The 22170-nt window shown below is 40.4% G+C and overlaps 1 protein-coding gene across 1 annotated transcript in view; it reads left to right on the top strand.

Moving 5' to 3' along the window:
• The first annotated feature begins 9391 nt into the window (after positions 1-9391).
• BARD1 (BRCA1 associated RING domain 1) overlaps positions 9392-22170 on the top strand; it is a 69212-nt gene continuing 56433 nt past the window's right edge. The window contains exons 1-2 of the mRNA XM_081241818.1: positions 9392-9614; positions 20727-20783. Coding sequence (XP_081097944.1) covers positions 9472-9614; positions 20727-20783 — 200 coding nt within the window. The 5' untranslated portion in view covers positions 9392-9471. The remainder of the gene's footprint in view (positions 9615-20726; positions 20784-22170) is intronic.

Below are 22170 nucleotides of genomic sequence, written 5' to 3'. Positions count from 1 at the left end.
TCCCATCTCGTGACAATCTTGTTGCTTCCTCCTCTGTCCCTCTCCCTCTCTTCCCCTTGCTCCTTCCCAAGCCCCAAACCTAATTTCTCTTGTCCATGGAAAGTACTTTAAACAGCGCCTGTTGCTGCTTTGGTTTTTCCTAATATCCCTCTTAGCCAAGCACCTTATCAAGAATTTTCCCAAACCATCTCACAAAAGAAATTCCGATCTGAACCATTAAGAAAATGCTTTTTTTTTTTTTTAACATTCTGATTCAACACACTCATAGATTTTATTTCTCTTCATTCAGTTAGATTACATTATAACATTCCAGTTACGACTTCATGCACGACTAGGGAATGGTGTGGGGAGCGGAATCTAAGCAACACCCACCAGGGAGAATTTAATCATCTTTAGAGAACTTGGAGGGCACAAATGATTTAGGAATGTCTAGAGAAAACAACAACAACAACAAACTTATCTTAATTAAAGAGAAAGTAGAGCAAGTTTGGTCCAGAAATAATGCCCCCAGCATCAAAGGGCCAAGCTGATTCTGACTACAGCATATCTGTCGCTTTGTCCTCATTCATTCACTCACTCATTCATGTAAATACCTACTAAGCTCCTGGTGCTGTTCTGTGTGCTGGGGTTATAGCAATGAGTAGACAAAAATCCCTGCTTTCCTGGAGCTTACATTCCATGAGGAAACACAGATACTAAATTAGATAAAGATAAGTTAAATATATAATGTATTAGCTAGTGATACCCACCAGAAACACACAGAGAAGGTAAAATAGGGTAGGAAGTGTTCCTCCAGTCCAGCCCCCCACAGGCATGTGATGTGAACATAAAAGCACAGCAAAACCAGAAGCGTCAACTTCATACATCCTGTTTGGGAGATACTGAAAGCACTAGGCAACATAATTAGCACAGAGTAGGTACAAGATTGGGGAAAAGGAAATCCCCCTATTCTAATAAAGCAGTGTTGATGCAGAGTACCTTCTAAAGGCAGCAGCTAGAGATGATTTTGAGCTGGAGGGGTTGTGGAATCCAAAGGAGTAAGAATCTCACCATCTCAGAGCATATCAGGCTTCTGAGCCGAGGCAGCAGAAATCACTGCAGGGCTCAGAATCAAAGCCTAGGAAGAGGGAAAATCTAGATGCCAATACTGTAGCCAATAGCACTGTGTTTGTGAGTAAACGTGAAATATAGCCTGAAGACTTCCACTGGGCGGGGGTGTGGGGGTGGGGGTGTGCGGGGAAGACACCAGACCCAACACAACAGGAAGATGCTCTGGTGTACGGGTAAATGTTGAACAACTGGCTTTCTGAGAGTAATTCCCACACCCGTTCACTGATATTTGTGTTCAATTCATGAGTAAGATAAAAGTGAAACTTGTCAGTGATGTGAGTGAATTGTTTGCTCATTCAGTTTTGAACACTGGAAAAATAAATCATCAATTTTTTGTACCTATTCACGATACAAGAGCTATAGACATGACATATTAATATGTATTATTAACATAAATTTCAAGCTACCAAGGTGATGTTACTGAATGTGGAGCTGGCAAGAAATGTGCAAGGGCATACCATTATATACTATGGCATGTCCCTCATAGATATGTTTTTAAAATGTAATTCACATTAAGAGGTTAGATAATAAAAAAAAATGTAGTAAAACATTTAGGAAGTGATGAGTTTTAAATATTTATTACTTTTGTTTTAAGAAATTATTTAATTCTAAGTTTACACAATATGGTTTTTAATAATGGCTATGTTTAACAAATAGCTAGTAAAATTCCTACAAATATAAGGTTGGCTCTTATGAGCCTGTATAAACCAGCTAGCACACATCACTGGTAGATGCCAAAACTATATAAATGTAGATTGTTATTATTAATCATGTGACAATTTTTATTCTCAGGCTCAAGTTGTCCTGAAAAGGCAAGTTAAAAAAAAAAATTCAGTCCTTTAATTTTACTCTATTTGCTTTGGTTGGACTGGGGCTTTTCTTTGAATCTCTAAGCAACCTATTTCCAAATCTCTCTTACAATGCATAAATGAGCAAATAATAATCTCAACCATTATTTGTTGATTCCTGCTAGCTTCCCTCTCAAGAAGGTGACTTTTCACTAATTCCTCCCCAAATTTCAGAAGTTCCTTATAGTGTTCAGCTATGTACTATATGTAATCACTACTATCTAATATGCATTAGGTTGAGCCAGATGAAATTGCTGTTATCTGACCATTTCTGACCTACAAAAACAGTAATTTCATATGCTTCAGTCCAATGTCTTTGCTCTAGTCAAACTGGTGCCGATGTTCCCCCATCATTTGTGTCTGTGTTTATATCATTTTGACCATTTGAAATAATCTTCCTCCACCGTTCTACTACTTTAAACCTCTCTATCTGTAAGACTTAACTTCTGCTTTCACTTCTTCCACAAAGATATCCACGATCACCCCAGTCTTTTTTTTTTCTTTTTTTTAAATAAGTTTATTTATTTTAGGATCTGTTGGGTCTTTGTTGCTGCGCACAGGCTTTCTCTAGTTGTGGTGAGAGGGGGCTACTCTTCATCGCGGTGTGCGGGCTACTCTTCATTGCGGTGCGCAGGCTTCTCATTGCGGTGGCTTGTCTTGTTGCGGAACACAGGCTCTAGGCGTGTGGGCTTTGGTAGTTGCAGCACGCAGGCTCAGTAGTTGTGGGACACAGGCTTAGTTGCTCTACGGCATGTGGGATCTTCCCGGACCAGGGCTCAAAGCTGTGTCCCCTGCATTGGCAGGTGGATTCTTAACCCCTGTGCCACCAGGGAAGTCCTCCCCAGTCTTCTGTAAGCAATTTTTGTGTGTGTGTGTGGCCGGGCCACAAGGCTTGCAGAGTCTTAGTTCCCTGACGACCAGGGATCAAACCTGGGCCACAGCAGTGAAAGCGCTGAGTCCTAACCACTGGACCAACAGGACCCTGTAAGCAATTTTAAGCATTCTCTTCCCTGACCTTTTGTGATACTTACATGTGCACCACATAATTGAACACTTAATCATAACCCGTCTCATATCATATTATTTGTATTGTTTCTTATATTAATCGTGTCTGTAGACAGTAAATTCTCTGAGGGGAAAGACTATAAGTTAAACTTCTTCTGTAATCGTACAATGCATAATTGTGCTGAAAATCAGTACGCACCCTCATATTTAAACTGACTTGGACTTAAAGTCCTTGGAAGTTAATTAAAACTAGGTTATGGAGGTGCTTAAAATCTGGGCTTTGAAGTCAGGCAGACCTGAATCTATTTCCCTACTCTGCCGCTTATAACCTGTGTGTCCTTGGGATGATTACTAAACAACCTGAAGCCCCTTTCCCCCTTCTGTCAATTGGATAGGTAATGACCTCTTTACCTTCAGGTGATTGTTAGGATTATATGGTAAGTCTAAATTATATAGACTTTGTGGAAATTTAAAACCAAAGGATACTGTTGACGCGTGAGCAGCAGGGGTTTGAACCGCACAGGTCCACTTATACGTGGACTTTTTTCAATAAACACAGTTGGCCCTCCATATCTGTAGTTTCAGCATCCACGGATTCAACCAACCATGGATCCCAAACTTAATACATGATCTAAGGTTGGTTTAACCCTTGGATATGGAACCCCGGATACAGAGGGCTTACATGGGACTTGAGCAACCTTGGATTTTGGTATTGTGATAGGCCATGGAACCAACACCCCCTCCCTACCCCCCTGACCCCTGTCCCATTCTGAGGAACGACTGTATATTTTTCTCAATGGTTTGATTAATTCATATAAAGGAAAGACTATCACTGTGTATGTCTGGCTTAACAATGCAAAGTGTTGTTATAGTTATTTTTAAGATAAGGTTTATTCGTTGAGGTAACGTCCCAATCTCCCAATTAACACCTAAAAATTGCATATATATATATATGCAATTTATATATATGTATATTATTTTGAGGCTGGGGGGAACAGATATTTTTAAAAGTTGAAATATACTGGATTGCAGTCTACCTGACTATCCAAGAGGATATTGTTCATATTATCTAAGAATAAATTTATTTTATTATTATTATTTTTAAAATTTATTTTATTTATTTATTTTTGGCTGTGTTGGGTCTTCATTGCTGCACGTGGGCTTTCTCTAGTTGCGGTGAGCAGGGGCTACTCTTCGTTGCAGTGTGCAGGCTTCTCACTGCGGTGGCTTCTTTTGTTGTGGAGCACGGGCTCTAGGCACGCGGGCTTCAGTAGTTGTGGCTCACGGGCTCAGTAGTTGCGGCTCGCAGGCTCTAGAGCGCAGGCTCAGTAGTTGTGGCGCACGGGCTGAGTTGCTCCGTGGCACGTGGGATCTTCCTGGACCAGGGCTCGAACCCGTGTCCCCTGCGTTGGCAAGCAGATTCTTAACCACTGCACCACCAGGGAAGCCCCATTTTATTATTCTTGAACCTAGAGTTTTTATAGAGTAATAAATGACAGAATTTATTAAGAACTTACTGTGTGTCAAGGACTTTGCTAAGGTTATTAGCTTATTTTATCCATGCAACAGTAATGAGGTATTTTCTATTATCCCTACTTCACAGATGAAAAAATATATAAGCTATCTTTTGAGATAGCAAGAAAAGCAACTAAATGAAGGCAATGCAAAACTATTGAGGGGAGATTTAATAAACTTTCTGTCACAGAGAGTGACTTTACAACAGTAACTAAATTTTAATTCAATGTTCTAAACTCCAAAATGTATTTCTAAAGGCCTATTAAGGGTTATTATCAATACTAGCAAAATGAATCTAATACGAACAAGGCATAATTTCCAAACAGTATATGTGAATGAAAAAAAAAAAAAGCTGAAATGTACTTGGTAACTGGCCACTGCTTTCAGGGACAATGGTATACAGTCATTCACTCATTTCCCTATTTATCGAACATATACTGTGTCCAAGGCATACTTAAATATACTGGTTACCTCTTACGTGTCCTTGGGAAGAAATTTAAATTATCGTATGAATTTTGATTGCACTGATTACAAAATTTTGAAACACAATGGAACCCAAACTAGGGTCGATGCTCATTTCCTAAATGAACATTTTATGTGCAAACAAACAGCTGCTGGAATTCAACAGAATTTAAAACAAGCTGTTTGTAAATTTTACAGACAGCTGTTTTTGGTGATTTTGTCAACAGAATCTTCCTGCTTTGAATCACAACATTCTTTCATTATGGTGTCCCGTCAAAGAATAACTTGCTGGCTTTAATCACGTTTACAGAGATTTATGACTTAATACTTATTCCGTGGTAGAGCTTCTCAACACAAAATGTCAGTGAGCCTGTTATAAATTGCTTCTGGCATTCCTACTCTATCTTTTATTTGGCTGGGAGTATTTCCACCTGAAAGTGATAAATTCCTGCTATAACCTCTTTATGTGCTTCAGTAATTACACTGTACAGAAAAAGGGGGTTTCTACTGAGATCTCTCCTTAAAAACAGCAAGCAATCAAAGGCAGTGGAATGAGCTGAACTCTGAAGTCTGTTGAACCAAAAACAATGACGAGTGAAATATCTGTGTCAGACTGAATTTGATAAATGATCAGGAAATACAGAAGATACCAAAACCTTTAAAACCATTGCTGAAGGGACGTAATAATATATCTATGTTCTTAGACTACATACTTTTGATTCTGTAACAGAAATTTGGCAGGTGCCCACAAGAATGGGGTTAACATCCTTTCAAAAACCATTTCAAAATATCTAGATGCTTCTAGTGACTTAGGTAATTTTTCAGTAAATGCCAAGGTCTACATGACATTGAGACTGTGTCTATATGTGCAACTCAGAGAGACTGTAGCCACTAACTTGATCAATACATGTATGTACAACTAACTGTACTGCTCAAGTAGGGGTCCACATTCATCATATCGTGTCTGTGGGTGGTAGGTACTGATTAGTTTTGGCCATACTGTTTTGTTTGCTTCATATAAGCCGTCTATAGTACATAGGGCAAAATTACTGTTTTTAATCGTTGAGGTTTCCTTGCTCTTAAAGGAAGAACAAAATAAATAAAAGATCTCCAAGTTAACTGAACAAAACTATAAGACTTTTTGTTAACGGGTCCTAACACCATGCCAAGGATGGTGTTAGGAATTCAGTAGATAACTTCATTTGCAATGATACTAAGAGAGATTATGGTCATTAAGCAAAATTCAAGCTTCCTTTCAGAGTTATTGCACCATATTTGCAAAGGAATTGCTACAGCAAGTATCTCTGTTCCATAGTCACGGAATTGAGAGGCTCCCTCTAGCTCAGAAGATGTACTCTTTCGTAAGAGAATTTTAAAGCAAGCATAACTGGCTTAGTGCAACTCAACAATGCTAAAACCAGTTCTAAAGATGGGAAAATGTGTTGTGCGCTGTGACTTAAGCTTCAATGTATGTATTAAAGTTCAGGACAGTCCATTGTGAAGGGATTTGCATTGGTTGTGCTGCATTCCTGGTTTAGAACAGTTTCATAGTTTGTAATTCCTTGCTCACAGCAACCCTGTGAGAGGTCGGTATACATTAATCTGACATTTACAGAAGATGAAACTAAGTTCCAAGATAGGTTAAACAATGGGCCCATGGGCGCAATTCTAGGAAATGGCAGGGGTCGGTTTATAACCCAGTTCTGCTTGACTCCAGAGATCTATGGCACTTAATCATTATGCCACATTGGATTCCAGAAAAAATGGCACAGAGCTTATGACTTTAACTTAGGTTAATGGCATTTTCACGTAGGAAGCCTAGCTCAGTCAAATGCAGAGAGCAGACACCACACTCCTAGATGTTGTGGAGGTTTGTTCCACTCCATCAATTACCACATTCAATTGTTCTTTATCAATTGTTGTCAAACTACATTTTCTGGGGGTAACTCTAGGTTTCATAGAGGTCCTTGCAAACAAAATTTATATCTGTCAAAGAGAGTGCACTCAAAAGAATTGAGGTGGTCGATTTCACTGCATGACACCATAATTCAAAGCCAGAGAAGAATTAGTGTACGTGCTGAATTTGTGAGATAGCTTCACATTCCACGGGGCTGAGAGTCTGGGTGTTACGCTTGTCCCATTTTACTTGTTATATATGTTTATCCAAGTGAATATGAGGAAGATTTACTATTTGTAAAATACTTCACAACACAACAGAAGAAAAAAATTAGCATTTAGACTGTTTTCAACAAACTTTATATTGAGCCTGAAGATTGGAAAGAAATCCAGGCTGGAGATGCCTTTGGAGTACAGAATTACAGATGGTAATCAAAGTGATGGGGGGCAGGGCATGGAAAGAGAATGGGTAAATAGGCTAAAGCAAGCCAATTTGTATGCCTCAGAATCCCCCTTGGGACTGGAGAGTTACACTGGGGTAGGATGAATAATTTTGGAAGGGTTGAAGGTTCTAAGGTTCTGGGGAATACTGCTTAACTGTAAGGAGAGGAGGATAGACTAGGAGTGAAATGGAGCAACAAACCTAAACTTGATGGACTCAGGGGGTCCTTGCAGGGAAACGAAAAGGGAAATAAGATACCATTTATCCCCTTTTAAAGTGGAGAGGGGATATTGTTAATGCCCTAAGCTAAGGCTTTACCAGGACCCTATAGCTGGACTGCATTTGCCTGGGGAAGTTTTTCTGGGAACAGAATTTCAGGATTTCACACACTGTTGGTGTACCTCATCCTGGGTAGGTCACCCATCTTTCACCTGCACACATAATGGACATGGGAGAAAGAATTGGCTCTTGAAATTCAGGATCCAGGCCTGAGAGGAAGAGTTGGTTCAAAAACACATATCCCATCTTCACTAAAAGCTAAGCATCAGTCACCTGAGCTGTAGCACTGCAGGGCTGGGAGGAAGCAAATGGAAGGGGAAGTGGCAGATGGAAGAGTAACCTTGCTTATTCTCTTGACCAGTGTACTATGGCCACCATGAAACAGCTGCCAAGAATTTTGTGAGTTTGAGGAGAGGTAACGGAGCAGTGGTAGAAGGAAGAGGAAACTAATAGGAGAAAGAAGTCATTGCACCTGCATCATAATTCATTTAACAGCACTGTAGGAACAGGCCAGTAACAATTGTTTGGTCCTCAAAGCATTTGACCAAAATGTGAAATTTTCATTTACTCTGATCACAGTTAAATTATGCCCTAATAAAAAAAAGCATCTGATAAAAATATTCAGTGTCATTCTGTGGAAAGTAAAGCATTCACAGTACTGATCATCTTCACATTAGTTTTGAGTACTTATGATGTAGGTGCTTTTACATTTACTGTAATCCCACAAATCTACAGGATAAATACTGTTATCCCCGTTTTGCAGATAAGGAAACAAATGCTCAGAGAACTTAAGGCTTGACTTAAATCACACAATTATTCAGTGGAGGAAGTGGGATTAGAAGTAGGACTTCCCGGCTCCTGAAGTCTCCAACTAACTCCATTATACACCATAGCATCTCTCCAAGTTCATTTAACATTTTAAGTTCTCTAGGGTTTGATTTCTCTGCAAAGGGTAAGCAATGGCTTAAAAAAATCAAGGATTAACTTCTTGGCTACCTGTGAGGTTAAATATGTATATTTATATATAGTTGGTTAATTTCATGTGCTATCCGAGGTCAGGTAAAACACCCTATAAGACCTTATTTAGTTTTACTCGTTCTGCGTCTACTAACCACGTGTTTATTTGAAAATGTTTTAGATGGCTGCCGTGTAGCTTAAAGACTGAACGGGACTTGGGTGGTCACCGGGTTATCAGCTAGAAGGCTCTGGGAACACTCCAGGTGAAAATGATACAACTGGGCCTGTTGTGAAGACAGAGAGAAGTGGGAAGATTTGAGAGTAAGGGGGAAAAAAATGCAAGGGTTTGGCAGCGGACTGGATGGGGAGGGTGAAGGGGTGCGTAGTAGGTGTATCTGTATATATGGCCATCAATGAAAAGCAGGGGGTGGGGGTGGGGAGAGAAAAGAAAGTTACCTTCTTAGGAATTAAGAGTGTCAATGTTACGAGCAAAGCGTTTCCAAGCTCAGCAGTAGTCGAAACAGCACTCCTTATAGACCATGCTCAACTAAAAAGTTTCTCGGTTTGTGACTTTCCATTGATTAAATTCGGCTACAGGTCCCTAGAATCCTCGCTCTGGAAAAGCAAGGACTTACGTTCTTGCCTTTACGCCTCAGGGCAGCCTGTGGCCCCGCCCCCTTTCCCGCCGACAGCGGGGTCCTACCGCGGCCGCGCCCCGCGCCGAGGCCCCGCCCCTCGGCCCCGCCCCGCGCCCCGCGCGCCGGGACTTTTGGCGCGTTTTGGCCATGCCCCGCCCGCCCTGCGCTCCTGGTCCCTTAGGCGTCCCACAAGCATAGAAGTGGGAAAAGCTGGGGCGGGGGGCCGGGGGTCAGGTCGTAGGCCTGCGCTGTCTGGGTGGTTGCCCGAGTTCGCCCTGCCTCCCGCTCTCCCAGAAGCCTTCTCCGCGAGGGCGGGGCGATGCGGGGGAACCGGCAGCCGAGGGTCCGCTCCGGGAACGAGCCTCATCCTGCGCCCGCCATGGAACCGGCAGGTCGCGGGGCCTGGGCGCACAGCCGCGCCGCGCTCTACCGGCTGGAGAAGCTGCTGCGCTGCTCGCGTTGGTAAAGATCGACCCTCGAGGGGGCTGGCGGGAGGGCCTCGGCGGGGGGCAGGCGTCTTTACAAACCTCCGGTTTCCTCCGTTCATTCCCGTCTCCCCACCTCCCCCCAGCAGTTGGGCCGCCGAGCAGAGTTAGTATCTGCCCAGGGATCTGGTGTTATTTATCCCCACTCCGGGGCCCCATTCAACCCTTTCTGGGCGGCTTTCTAGCCTTTCTTGCACCAAACCCAACTAAGATGGTAGTTTTCGAACTTGAGCGGGCTTAAGAGTCTAGAGGCGTGGCTAAAGATGCGGATCCCTGTTCCCGCCTCCAGAGTTTGAATCTGTAGCGCTGAGGCATCTGCACTGTTCACCGGGCCCGTGATTCTTGTGACCAGGGTAATTCCAGAACCTTAGGCCGAGGGCTGTTAGGTTTGAAGAGGCCCACTAAATTTGAAGCAGCTGTCACCATTTGCTGAGCTGGCCCCGTTGACCTTTTATACGTCGCAACCTTATTTGGAGAGGGAGGAGAGTTTTGGGGACTTTTTTGAGGGGTAGATTGAAGATGGCGGGGTGATGGACACCGCCAGTTTCTCTTACAATATCACATTTCCTTGGTTTGATCAAAGACTGTACGGCTTGGGGTTCCAGCTCTTAAGAGATGCTGTTTATTACTTTTTGCTTCTTATTTTCCTTCATGCTGTTACACCATGGGAATCCTTTAAGTTCAAAGTTTTCATTCCATCTGAAGACATCACTTTCTTGACTGGTACTCCTTGCTTCTTCTTTTCCTGTAGCTCCTCCTAGTATAGAAATAAAGAAGGTTTATAAAACCCAAGAAGGGCTTATCTCACTTTTCATTTCTTCCAAAAGCGTTTATTGAGCGCCTGCTGTGTGCACAGCTCAGTATTTCTGCATCAGTATCACTCTGGCAGGTTTTCTCTCTGCTCGTAGCTGTTCTACCCTATTTCTTTTTTGGGACTTTGTTTTGATTCCCCCCCACCTCCACCCCCGATGTCCAACTTGAAGAACTTTGTTGTACGTAAAGCATAAGTAACATAGCAACTCTTTCTTTAAAAATGGAAAGGACGTAACTGTCAGAGTTTCGCACTTTAAACCTTGTGACAAATGACATCATTACCCTCCTTAGAAAAGTGGCACTTTTGTAAATGAAGACATTCTGATGTTGTGTGTGTTTTCGCATAGCACAAGGGTCATCCATCAGAGACTAAGAAATTTAAAACTAGCTCTGTTGGTTGCTATAATAGAAGCAATTGTAGTCACACCTTCATAGGTCAACGAAAGTTAGACATTCAGACGGCACATTTCTGTATGGAAGGCACTAGAGCGGCAGCGTGATGCCTCACTTAGACCGTAGAGTCAGACCTCTGGGATCAGGTTCCATCTTTGATACTGCTGAATGGCCCTAGTCATTCAACATCTCTGTGCCTCAGTTTCCTTATCTGAGTGACGGTGGTGCTCAGCTCATCCTCCTGTGAGGATTCATTAATAATAAAAAATATATATTATTGAACACCTACCAAGTGCCAGACTACTCTAGGCATTGGAGATTCATTAGTAAGCAAAGCAGACAGAAACCCCAACCCTTATGAAGCTAACATTCTGTGGGAGGGAAGAAACTAAATGAAATTATACATGTAAAGTGGTGAATGTGGTGATTGTTATAGAATCAGTGATTAACAGCACGTGTTTTATGAAAATACAAAAATACAGTCTGCTTGCTGAATGGTTTGGGGGAGACAAAAGAGAAGTAAAAGAGGAATAACCTATAGGTTGTCCTGAAATCTAATAAAGCCAGTTTCACTTTTATCCCCTACCAGTATTTTTCCAGTTTCTAACTGAAGTGAGCAGACAGTAAGAGCCAAAAGCCTGAAAGTAGACATCAGTAACTAGGTCCAGACTTTTAATACAACCCGTCGTGGATGGTTTATAAGTGATACTGAACTCCAGTGATTTGTTTATTTATGAAAAAACATTTTTTTTTTTTTTTTTTTTTTGGTCCGCAGCTCGCCATGCGGCTTGTGGGATCTTAGTTTCCCAACCAGGGATTGAATCCGGGCCCTTGGCAGTGAATGCGAGGAGTTCTAACCACTGGCCTGCCAGGGAATTCCCTCCAGTGGTTAAAAGAAAAAAAATTAATATACGAACCACTGATGGATTAACTAAATCTCAGCCGTTTCTTTTAGTGCATATTTTAGCATAGGGCTCTGCAAACTTTCTCTGTTAAGGGTCATATAGTATATATTTTAGGCTTTGCTGTCACAAACAGTGTCTGTTCTTGTTTTTTTTTTACAACCCTTAAAAACATAAAAAAAAAATTCTTACCTCAAGGGCTGTACAAAAACAGGCTACTGGCTTGATTTGGTGCACAGACAGTAGTTTGCAAAACTTGTAACAGGTAAAACATCTTAAGGTTAAAAATCCTTTTTGGTGTAAAATTTAATGTCACATGGGGTTTAGTGTTTAGAAATGATTAGCGTTCCTCTCCCTGTCACTGCACGTTTGGCATTGTCTTGTAGTGAGCAAAGCATAGGAAAAAACCAACCCATTCTTCCCTCCTGTGCTTTGCCTAGTAGCTGCCTGACATCATCACTCCAAAGAAGCAACTCAGGATGGCCTGCTTCTTGCTTTTGCTCCCCGTCATTCAAAACAGTGTCATATTATTTGAAATTGTGTGTCAGTGTGTCTGTCCTTTTTACAGAGCTTCAAAGTTTTACCCAGTGGGCTAGTGATTACCCCAATTACCCTCACATTCAGCTTGCAGCCGTCATGCATCTCGTGCTCCCAGCTGTCACCTGTCCTGTGTAGCATATTGGATCTGTTTTGCAGCAAGCATTACTTGTGAGTGAGGGTGGATTGCCTACATTACAGGGCATCTTTTCTTGACCTTTAACATAAGTATGACTCCAAGGTGAAGCTGATGAAATTGTTCAAGAGGCCAGATGTGACATATGTGTTAGGTCCAAGCCTCACAACCAGATAGAAGCTATTTAAAGATTTGGGAAAATGAGACAGGAAGCATGAGAATAATGGGTTCCTAAAGGAAGCAGGAAATGGGAGCTGTAGTAAAAAAGCCCAGGTGTCTTATGACACTGTTTTGGGAATTTAAATAACTAGATACCTCTTGATCTGTTTTTTGGTGGGGGCTGGGGTTTAGCATCTACCACAATTTTAATTCGGAGTTCTGGTGACTTTTATTTATTTATTATTATTATTTTTATTTTTTTTTCATTTTATTTATTTATTTATTTTTGGCTGCGTTGGGTCCTCCTTGCTGCGCGTGGGCTTTCTCTAGTTGTGGTGAGCGGGGGCTACTCTTCGTTGTGGTGCATGGGCTTCTCATTGCAGTGGCCTCTTGTTGCAAAGCACGGGCTCTAGGCGCGCAGACTCAGCAGTTGTGGCGCACGGGCTTAGTTGCTTCGCGGCATGTGGAATCTTCTGGACCAGGGATCAAACCTGTGTCCCCTGCATTGGCAGGCGGATTCTTAACCACTGCACCACCAGGGAAGTCCTCTAGTGACTTTTAAAATTGTAGTTGATTTACAATGTTGTGTTAGCTTCTGGTGTACAGCAAAGTGATTCAGTTATACATATATGTACATTTTCTTATATTGTTTTCCATTATGGTTTATTACAGGATATTGAATATTCTCTGTGCTATACTGTAGGACCTTGTTGTTCTGGTGATTTTTTAATCAACTTTTAGTAAAAAGTCAAAAAACAGTCTTGTGATTTTTAAGATAGGTGATTTTATTTTTCTAAAGTATCTCTTGTCGTTTTAGTAAAGGTGCTTGAGATTGTTTTCTCTTATATTTTGAGGCTGCATAGCTTAGTGGTTAAGAGAATGGATTTTGGACCCTTGGCTTCAAATCCTGGCTCAGTGATTTTGGACAAATTATTTCATCTTTGTATGCTTCCTTTTCTTGACCTGCCGATGAGTTAGTAGTAGTTTCTACTTTATAAGTTTGTTAGGGGAATTAAATGAGTTAATTTGTAAGGTACTCAGAGCAGTGTGTGTTATGTTCTAAATGCTATATGAATGCTTGTAAAATAAAGGGTAGATTTCCTGACTCCAACATTAGCCTTTGTCCTTATTCATTAGTTTGGAATGTTGAGAGGCATTCTTATAGGCCATTCATCCTTTGATGGGATGATTACTCCCTTCATTGTTAGGAAACAATCCCTGAGGCACTGTAAATTGTGTAAGTGGTGATGCAGTGAGGCTTTCCACCCTTAAGGCGCTATCCTTAGTTATAAGGGATGAAGTGTACACACAGTTCAGGGTAAATTAGGATGAAGGCCAAGGGGATGCAGAGAAGAGTACTTGGGTGGGACCAGTGGAGGAAAGATTCCTGGACTTTGGAATTGGGGCTTGGAGAGATTTTTATAGGTGAGCCGGGTAGAGGATTATAGCAAATAAAAATATGCTAAAAAGTATGTAGAATAGAGGGGGAGTGAGTCAGGTGGGCAGTGTTAAAGACAAGGTCAGATCCTAGGGATTAGAAGCTTAACATTGTTTCACATAGTTACTCCCTGAGGAGAGCAATTTGTGTAACTTTCCTGGGACCCTGGTGTCCTCATATGTAAAATGAGGAAAATGGATGAATTGATTTTTCAGGCTCTCTCCAATTCACAGACTGGAATTATTAGCGTCTTTTGGATGCAAAATAGTGTTTAAAACTTTTTAGTGAAGTTTGACATACACATAGAAAAGGGCACAAATCATTAGTGTTCACGTATCATATGTCCCTCCAAATTATGGGATTTATTTACTTTTGTGGTATTTTGATTCTTTGATTGACGCCTGTCTCCTTCAGTTATACTGCACATTTCATAAAGACAGGTTCACATTTGCAGTCACAGTGCTGGACACATAGTTTCTTAGTGTTTGTTAAATTAAGACATGAAAATTTAGGTTAAGTTAGGATCACATTGCAGGTGGAAATACCAGAGGACCTGGTTAATTCGTTTGAATTGCCAAGAATCCTCCATAGGTTCCTGGTAGTAAACAGTGACTAAAGTTTCAGGGGAGATGTAGAAGGTGCAGGTCTTTCTCCCTGGGATTTAGAGCTAGAACCACGACATGCACAGTCCCATTACAAGCTACACATGCCTGGTGTTATATAGGGCTTGGGACTGCCATGGAGACTTACCAGACACATTGAGCACCCTTTAGTACTGTCCTCCATAGCAGAGGAGATGGAATTACAAGTGAAGTTACTGTTATGCAGGTCTGGGGCCCAGAGGACAGTTTTCAGGCCGAGAGTACAAATTTGAAAGTTATCTGCGTATATGTGGCAATTGAAGGCATACTTCTGGAAGTGAGCTGGGAAGAGGGTATAAGGGTGAATGCCTATGTCTGAGCCTGGAAACTCAATATTTGAACATCGGGTGGAGGAAGTGATGCTTTAAGGACACGAATATCAGCAATTACTCAGATACTGTTTTGCTTTGGAGGAAAGGGAATGTAGAAGACAAAATAACCAAAACTGTTTGAGCTGGGTATACATGATATTCTGTGTGGCTTATCTGTCTCCTAATAGTAGGTTCTATTGTAAATAGTCGTTAATAGATAGAATTCTATTACCCCTTTGATTTGGGGGATGTTTGACTCATTGATTTATTCAGTATTTATTGACACTGAACAATTAGACATGAGTTACTATTTTTCCCACGTGATTTACTTTAATATGGCATACAAAATAACTATACAAAATAAGATGCTTTCATGTCATTATCCATATCCCCGACTTGTTAACAATTTTATTTATTCTCCTCAAGAAAAATAAAGCCAGTTGTTTAATTGGCTTGGGGAGCCTCTGCATTTTGGTGTTTAATGTGTTGGTCCACACCTAAAAATAGCATGGGAATTTTCTAAAACGCAAGAGCACTGTAGTAGCTATCTTGCCTAATATTAAATAGCAGTTGATATCTCATGGAGTCATTCAGTTAAGAAATAGGTCTGCCTCTGTATTGTAATCTCAACTGAATTTACTTTCCTTTTCTTCTTTGCAAAGAAAATTTTCTCTCAATAGGACCTTTAAAAAGAAAAAAAAAAGTTTGTTTTCCCTACTTAGTTCTTCCCTAAGTTATAATCTTCTGACTGTACCGGTCTTTCCAAATCAACTACATATAAAGTAACAGAAGTATGACTGCAGATGGAAAAAAATAAAGTAGCTGAATTTTCAAGGTACAGAAGTCCTGTTACCATGCAAATGTCTTTTGTTATTCTTCTGGATTTTTTCCTTCTAATATATATGTATATCAAACAAAAAATAGGGTAAGGATAAAATAGAATTGTTAATATAAATGCATTTTGTATGTAGTCTTCCACTTAGTTCGTTCACTAAGGATTTATTGAAATCCTGCTGTTCGCATAACACCATGCTAGGTAGGTAATGGTGTGTTGGGGAGCTCTGAAGAATTGAAAGTCAAGATCTCTTGTCTGTAGCACTACAATCTATTTGGAGACTTAAAAAAAAAAAAAAGAAAGAATCACACAGATAAAATACAAAATACTTAGTTTTCAACATTGATTTCTAGAGCCCCAGCTTGATGCCAGCTCTGGGACTTTAGAGCATTTTGTACTTAAGTCATATGTTAACCTGGCTTATAAAACTACCCAGCTAGATTGTAAGCCCCTTAGGAAAGAGTGTAATGCAGTCAACTTTGTGTCCTTTGTATGTGTCTGCTGCAGGGTACAGATTCTGCACAAGTGATGGCATGGAAACTAAATTCCAAGAAATTCTGTGCTGCTTTGTTTAGTGTCATTTCTATTGTATCATCCTGGATGGTATTTCGAAAATGTGTTCGGCTTGAATAGTTTTGTGGGAGGAGGAAGTATATTCTAGGCTGGGGACAGTCTGAGCAGTACTAGGCTTGGAATTGGTCATAAGGTGTTTGACAAATGTTACAGACACTGACTGGCCTGATAAGAGCAGTTTTTGTTGAGGAGCAGTGAGAACAAAGGTTGCCTGACTTTGGAGTAAGCAGACTGTGAAGAACTTTTTAAGTTTTTTAAAATTGGAAGTAATACATGTATATGCCAAAGAATTAAAATAACATGGTATACGGTTATTAAATATTTGTTAAATGAATGACAGGTAAGTCTGAATCTTCTTCAGGAACCCACTCTGATCAGTTTCTTGTGTATCCTTTAAGAGGTTCTCTATGTTTGTACCTCAGATGAGAGGATACCAGTCATCAGGTAGATGTATCATGATTTATTTAACCATTTCCTTGGTAGAAATTTAGATTGTTCCCAGTCTTGTGCTGTAATAAACACAAGACTTATTCTGGAGTGAATATCCTTGTCCATGTGCCTTTACATTAAAATTTTTTTATTAGAATTATACGTGAACACAGTTGACAAAGTCAATAGGACAAAGAGTATAATGAAAACATTATTTTGCCTGATCCCTTATCACCCTTGAGTTCCATACTCCAGATACAACCTCTTTCTTCTCTTTTAATTCTTTAGTTTCCAGATTACGAAATGTGTTTCTATTGCTAGTTCTAGATTTTTTTTTTCCATTTTAGACATTTTTTGTTAACTTCCTAACTTCCTACTCTGAAAGGTGAGTTTTTTTTTTATTACCAATGATCAACTTTCTACTATGGAAGATGACTGGATATAGAATTCAAAGTACAGAATAATTTTCATTCATTACTGTGAAGGCCAAATGTTTGTTCCTTGTCACCCGTGAGATGTCTTTTGCTATTCTGAATCCTTTAAAAATAATATATATATTTATATACACACACACATATGTATCTGACATTTTATTATTTCTTAGTTCCTGGAAGCTTTTGGTATTTTGTTTAGATAGATATCTTTAGTGTTTTGAAATTTCAATTTTTCAAGCATCTGAGATTATCTAAAGAGTAAATTCCTTGCAGTAGGATAGTTGAGTTAAAGTTTGGTACATTTAAAATTTTGATAGATACTGTCTGGTTGTAATAAGAATTCTTTTATTCCAGAGTGTCTTCTCAGCTAAGCTCTAGACATTTTCAGAAAGTCTCGCTTTGACAGTGATCCGTGCCACCCTCTGTGCAGTGTATCTATTCTTTGGGCTCTTCCATTAAAATTCTTTTGAACTTGGCACTACCGTCTCCCAGCTTTGGCTATAACACTCCTCTCTCTGCTCCTCCCCCCAGCACATGCGTGCACATACTTTTCATTCATTCTCCCAGTGTCTTTTCTCATCTATTAACAGCAATAAAAAGTATTTTCTAGGTCACTAATTAGAATAATTAGTACAGTTGATCCATTATTTGTAGTACTAGATTCATTGCTACTTGCACTGTAGCATCTTGTTGCTAGGGTGAAGGGTAAGAACTATAGATCAAGGGGTACAGAGTCATCTTAGGATGGAAATTTAAGTTTAGAAATAGAATCAAGGCACTGAGTCAGGTATTGGCAGAGAAAACCAGAAGGCTGTGGACTGCATCCGGGAGGTAAACCTACATGGAGAGATGGGAAAAGAAGCAGCTAAGGACGAGCTGAAATCAGCACATAAATGTACTATAAGGAAATTAAAACTCAATAGAAGGGAAGGTTTCAGGAAAGAAGGTGAGGTCGATGTTATTTCACAGAGGGTCAGGGAGAAAGAGGACCCAAAGATGCTTTGGTGAGCAGTTTGAGCAGAGTGGTGGGAATTAAAGCTAGGAAGGAAAGGAGGTGGAGTTAGCTGGTACAGAGCACCTACAGAGAACTTACCAGAACTTACATCTGCAAGAAAGGGAGGAGCTGGGGCAGACGGTAGATTGCGGGGCAGGGTATAACTCAGGGGTCCCCAAGCCCCGGTCCATGGCCTGTTAGGAACCAGGCCGCACAGCAGGACCAAGTCTTCATCTGCCTCGCTCCCCATCGCCTGCGTTACCACCTGAACCAACCCTCCCATCCGTGGCATTACTGCCTGATTCTGTCCTGCCGTGCCCACCCCGCCCCCCCCCCCCCCCCCCCCCGTCCATGGAAAAATTGTCTTCCATGAAACCAGTCCCTGGTGCCAAAAAGGTTGGGGACTGCTGGTCTAAAGGGTTTTTTGTTTGTTTTAGTTTGCAGGAGAGATTACCTTTGCATGTTTAGGTACAGATGGAAGATGAAAGGTGACTGTAATGATGAGAATAGACTCTTAGAAAGCAGAGAAGGTAAGGGATCTAAGGACAATAGAGCAGCACATTTTATGAAGGAAGAATGACTGAAGGAGTTCTTTTCCTCTGAGCCTGGAGGGAGGAGGGGTAAGATTATGGGTGGAGAGGTAGGAATGAGTCTAGTGGTGAAAAGCTCACACTGCTTGGCTTCAGTAAGGTTAATGGGATTTAGAGCCTGGGGATTATTTTGTATAGCTGGCTATTCATTTGTTTGTTTACCCACAGAACATCTACTACATCACTTTGGTAGAGATACAAAGGTGAGAAAACTACCAAATGAGTTTATAGAGACAAGTTTGTATATCTTCCTGTCTTTTTGTAATGGTTATTCAGAGCCTGAGAGCAGGCACGGGAGAGGACTGGGGAGCCTGTCTAGCATTGTATCAATAGATTGGCATCCTTGAGTGTCTAAGAGGTTAGTAGAATTAGGGTGGTGGTGAAGATGGCCCAGAACAAGTTAGCTCTGTGGCCTGGGCTGGTAGGGAATCCAAGGAGCTAATACTGAATGGAAGTCTTTCCATGCGGAAAGCAACCTGAAGATGGAGGTTTGGTCAGGGTGATGGGATAAAAGAGAAGGGGGATATTATGGTAGGAGGGAGTGAGATCACACCGCTTTTGGGATCTTAGAGGCAGAGCTCGTAATGGAGTAGAATTCAGCACACTTGATTCGAGATCAGGGGTTAGGTTTGGTAGGTCAAGTAATGAACAGAAATTATAGGAGCAGCATGAGCATTGTGGTAAGGGTCATCTGAGCTGCCAGAATCACAGAATTGGCTGGCACATCACAAGTCATATTTTTATCACCAGGTTCTGTGTAGCGTGATAGAAAAATCAGATATTCTGAGTTTTTAAAAAGTGATGGGTTTTATAATGTCAGGAACCCCATTTTCAACATCTTGAGTATAACATTGTGGGTGTGCTCTGTTTTTAGCACTCTTTCTGAAAGCTCAATTTCACTTTAATGTTCATTTCTATTAAAATGTGCAGTGTGATACTTTTGATCTTTCAAGAAGTGTGGAAAACTATTTTTATTGATATATGGTACGTGTACAGAGGTAATTGGATAATAATGGTGTAAATACCTACAGGTCCTAGGGTTAGTATAATAAACCAAGCACAAAAAATGTTTGTTCTTTAAAAGCTTTACTTCTCCTGTTTGCTCCTGCCTCATTACGCCCTCTGATTATAATGACTTGATATGTGTTTCTTAGTTAAGTAGCATTACCTTCTTAGGATTATGAAACTTAGCAGGTGTTTTTTGATGGAAACGTTGGGAATACTTAATTGTCTGCAGACAGCCAACCTGATGATTCCCATTTGCAGTTGCTTTAAAGAAAACAAACAACTTCCTGTAAAATGAAAGAATGGCTGCATTTTTGATAAGACATCTGTAAAAAATTGGTGGGTACTTGACAACGACTGGAAACCAAATTTTTTTTTTTTTAATGGGAAACCATAAATTCTTACAGTCAAAGTGACCAGATGTCCTGTTTTTCTGTGGCAGTCCTGCTCTTCTATCTAGTTATCACTCCCCTTCACTCTCAGAAGTGTTCTCATTAGGACAATGCACTACATAGTCATTCTACTTGTGGGTCTGATTTTGAGATTTATGGTCTACACTTTGAATCATTAGTTGAAAGAAGCAGCCAGTGGTTGGTTTTGCCTGTAAGAGGTTCAGAGATATTGAACAAAGTTGCTTCTTTCTATGATTTCACAGTATATGCATTATAAAAAGTGTTGCAAGTTGTACTGAGTTTGGTAGTTGCTATTTGAATTCAGCAGGTGTGTGATGAGACAATATTTAATCAGGGAGTAAAACCTTTCAAATGAATAAATCCTTAATATCTTCTGTTTTGAGAAAGAAATATGGTAATGTTGGGCCTTGGACTTGTGAGATGTTGAGTAAAAAATGTTTATCTAACAACGACCTAAGTCTTGATTATTTTTCTTTCTTCAAACAGCACTAATATTCTGAGGGACCCTGTGTGTTTAGGAGGATGTGAGCACATCTTCTGTAGGTAAGTAATTATGGTTTATGATAGATATACACACATACACACAAATTTAGTGTAACTATGTTTTTTACTAGGTAATAGTCATGCAATCATGTTGATACTAGTATTACCTTATGTTGTGTAACTCATAGATTGCAAAGTGACTTACTGTACATTATCTCATTTTGGTCCTTTCAACTGTCTTAATTTACAAATCAGAAACTAAAAGCTCAAAGAGAGTGACTTGTTGACAGTTACAAAGCTTAGTAAGTGGCTTTGCTACATTTTGGGGAAAAATTAATATCTGTTGTATAATTCAAATATGTCTCTCTTATTTTTCCAGTTAGTTTTGAATCCAGACTTTGCAAATTGTGAAACTTTAGTTCTTATCGTTACTGGATTAGTTTCCTAGGGCTGCCATAACAAAGTACCAAAAACTGGGTGGCTTAGAGCAACAGAAATTATTGTCCCACAGTTCTGGAGGCTAGAAGTGTGACAGCGAGGTGTCAGGTAGGTTGGTTCCCTCTGAGGGCGATGAGGGAAAATCTGTGCCATGCGTCTCTCCTACCTTCTGGTGGAGAATCTTTGGATTCTGGCATTCTTTCCTTGGCTTATATAGATACATCACTCTGATCTTAGCCTTCATGTTCACATGGCAGTCTCCCTTGTGTGCATGTTTGTCTTTGTGTCCAAATTTCCTCTTTTTATAAAATACCAATTATATTGGATTAGGGTACTTACCCTGATGATCTCATCTTAACTTGATCATTTACAAAGACCCTATTTTCAAATAAGATCACATTCACAGGTCCTCGGGTTTAAGACTTCAGCATCTTTTGGTGGACCAATTTAAGCCATTACAGTTATTATAAAATTATATCCATTAAAGCCCTGGCTGAGAGGTTAGTATATTAGGTTTTCATCTCATCTTATTTCTTATTCAGGAGGAATCAATTAAAGGAGTGAATGTCATAGTTTAATTGTCTGAGACAGGGTTAGTGTATCCTCCTTTGAATAAATCTTTTAATTATTTCAAGTTATGACTGTGATTATCTGGCATGTGCAGACTGCAATATGAAGTTTAAGCACATGTGGAAGTAATCTGCTTCAGTGGGCTGGGGATGTGTGGAGGGCACCTATGCTTGGGGTCCCAATTCTGTTTCTAGAAACATAGGTCTGTTACACAGGGCATATCCAGTAGGAGGATGGGGTAGGAAACAGTATCTATTGCCTGCCTGATGTCTCCATCTGGATGACGAAATGGGATTTCAGACTTGATATGTTCTGAGCAGATCTGTTGATCATCCTCCCTTTTACCCTGTTCCTGCCTCGGTAATCTTCATAGCAGTAACTGGTGCCACTGGAATAAATGGTATCAAAGTTGCTCAAAGCAAAAACCAGTAGTCATACC

This window comes from Mesoplodon bidens, assembly GCF_964165515.1.
Source record: "Mesoplodon bidens genome assembly, chromosome: 8".
Lineage (NCBI taxonomy): Eukaryota > Metazoa > Chordata > Mammalia > Artiodactyla > Ziphiidae > Mesoplodon > Mesoplodon bidens.
Note: the sequence above shows the minus strand (reverse complement) of the source record. Positions and strands in the feature narration are given on the sequence as shown.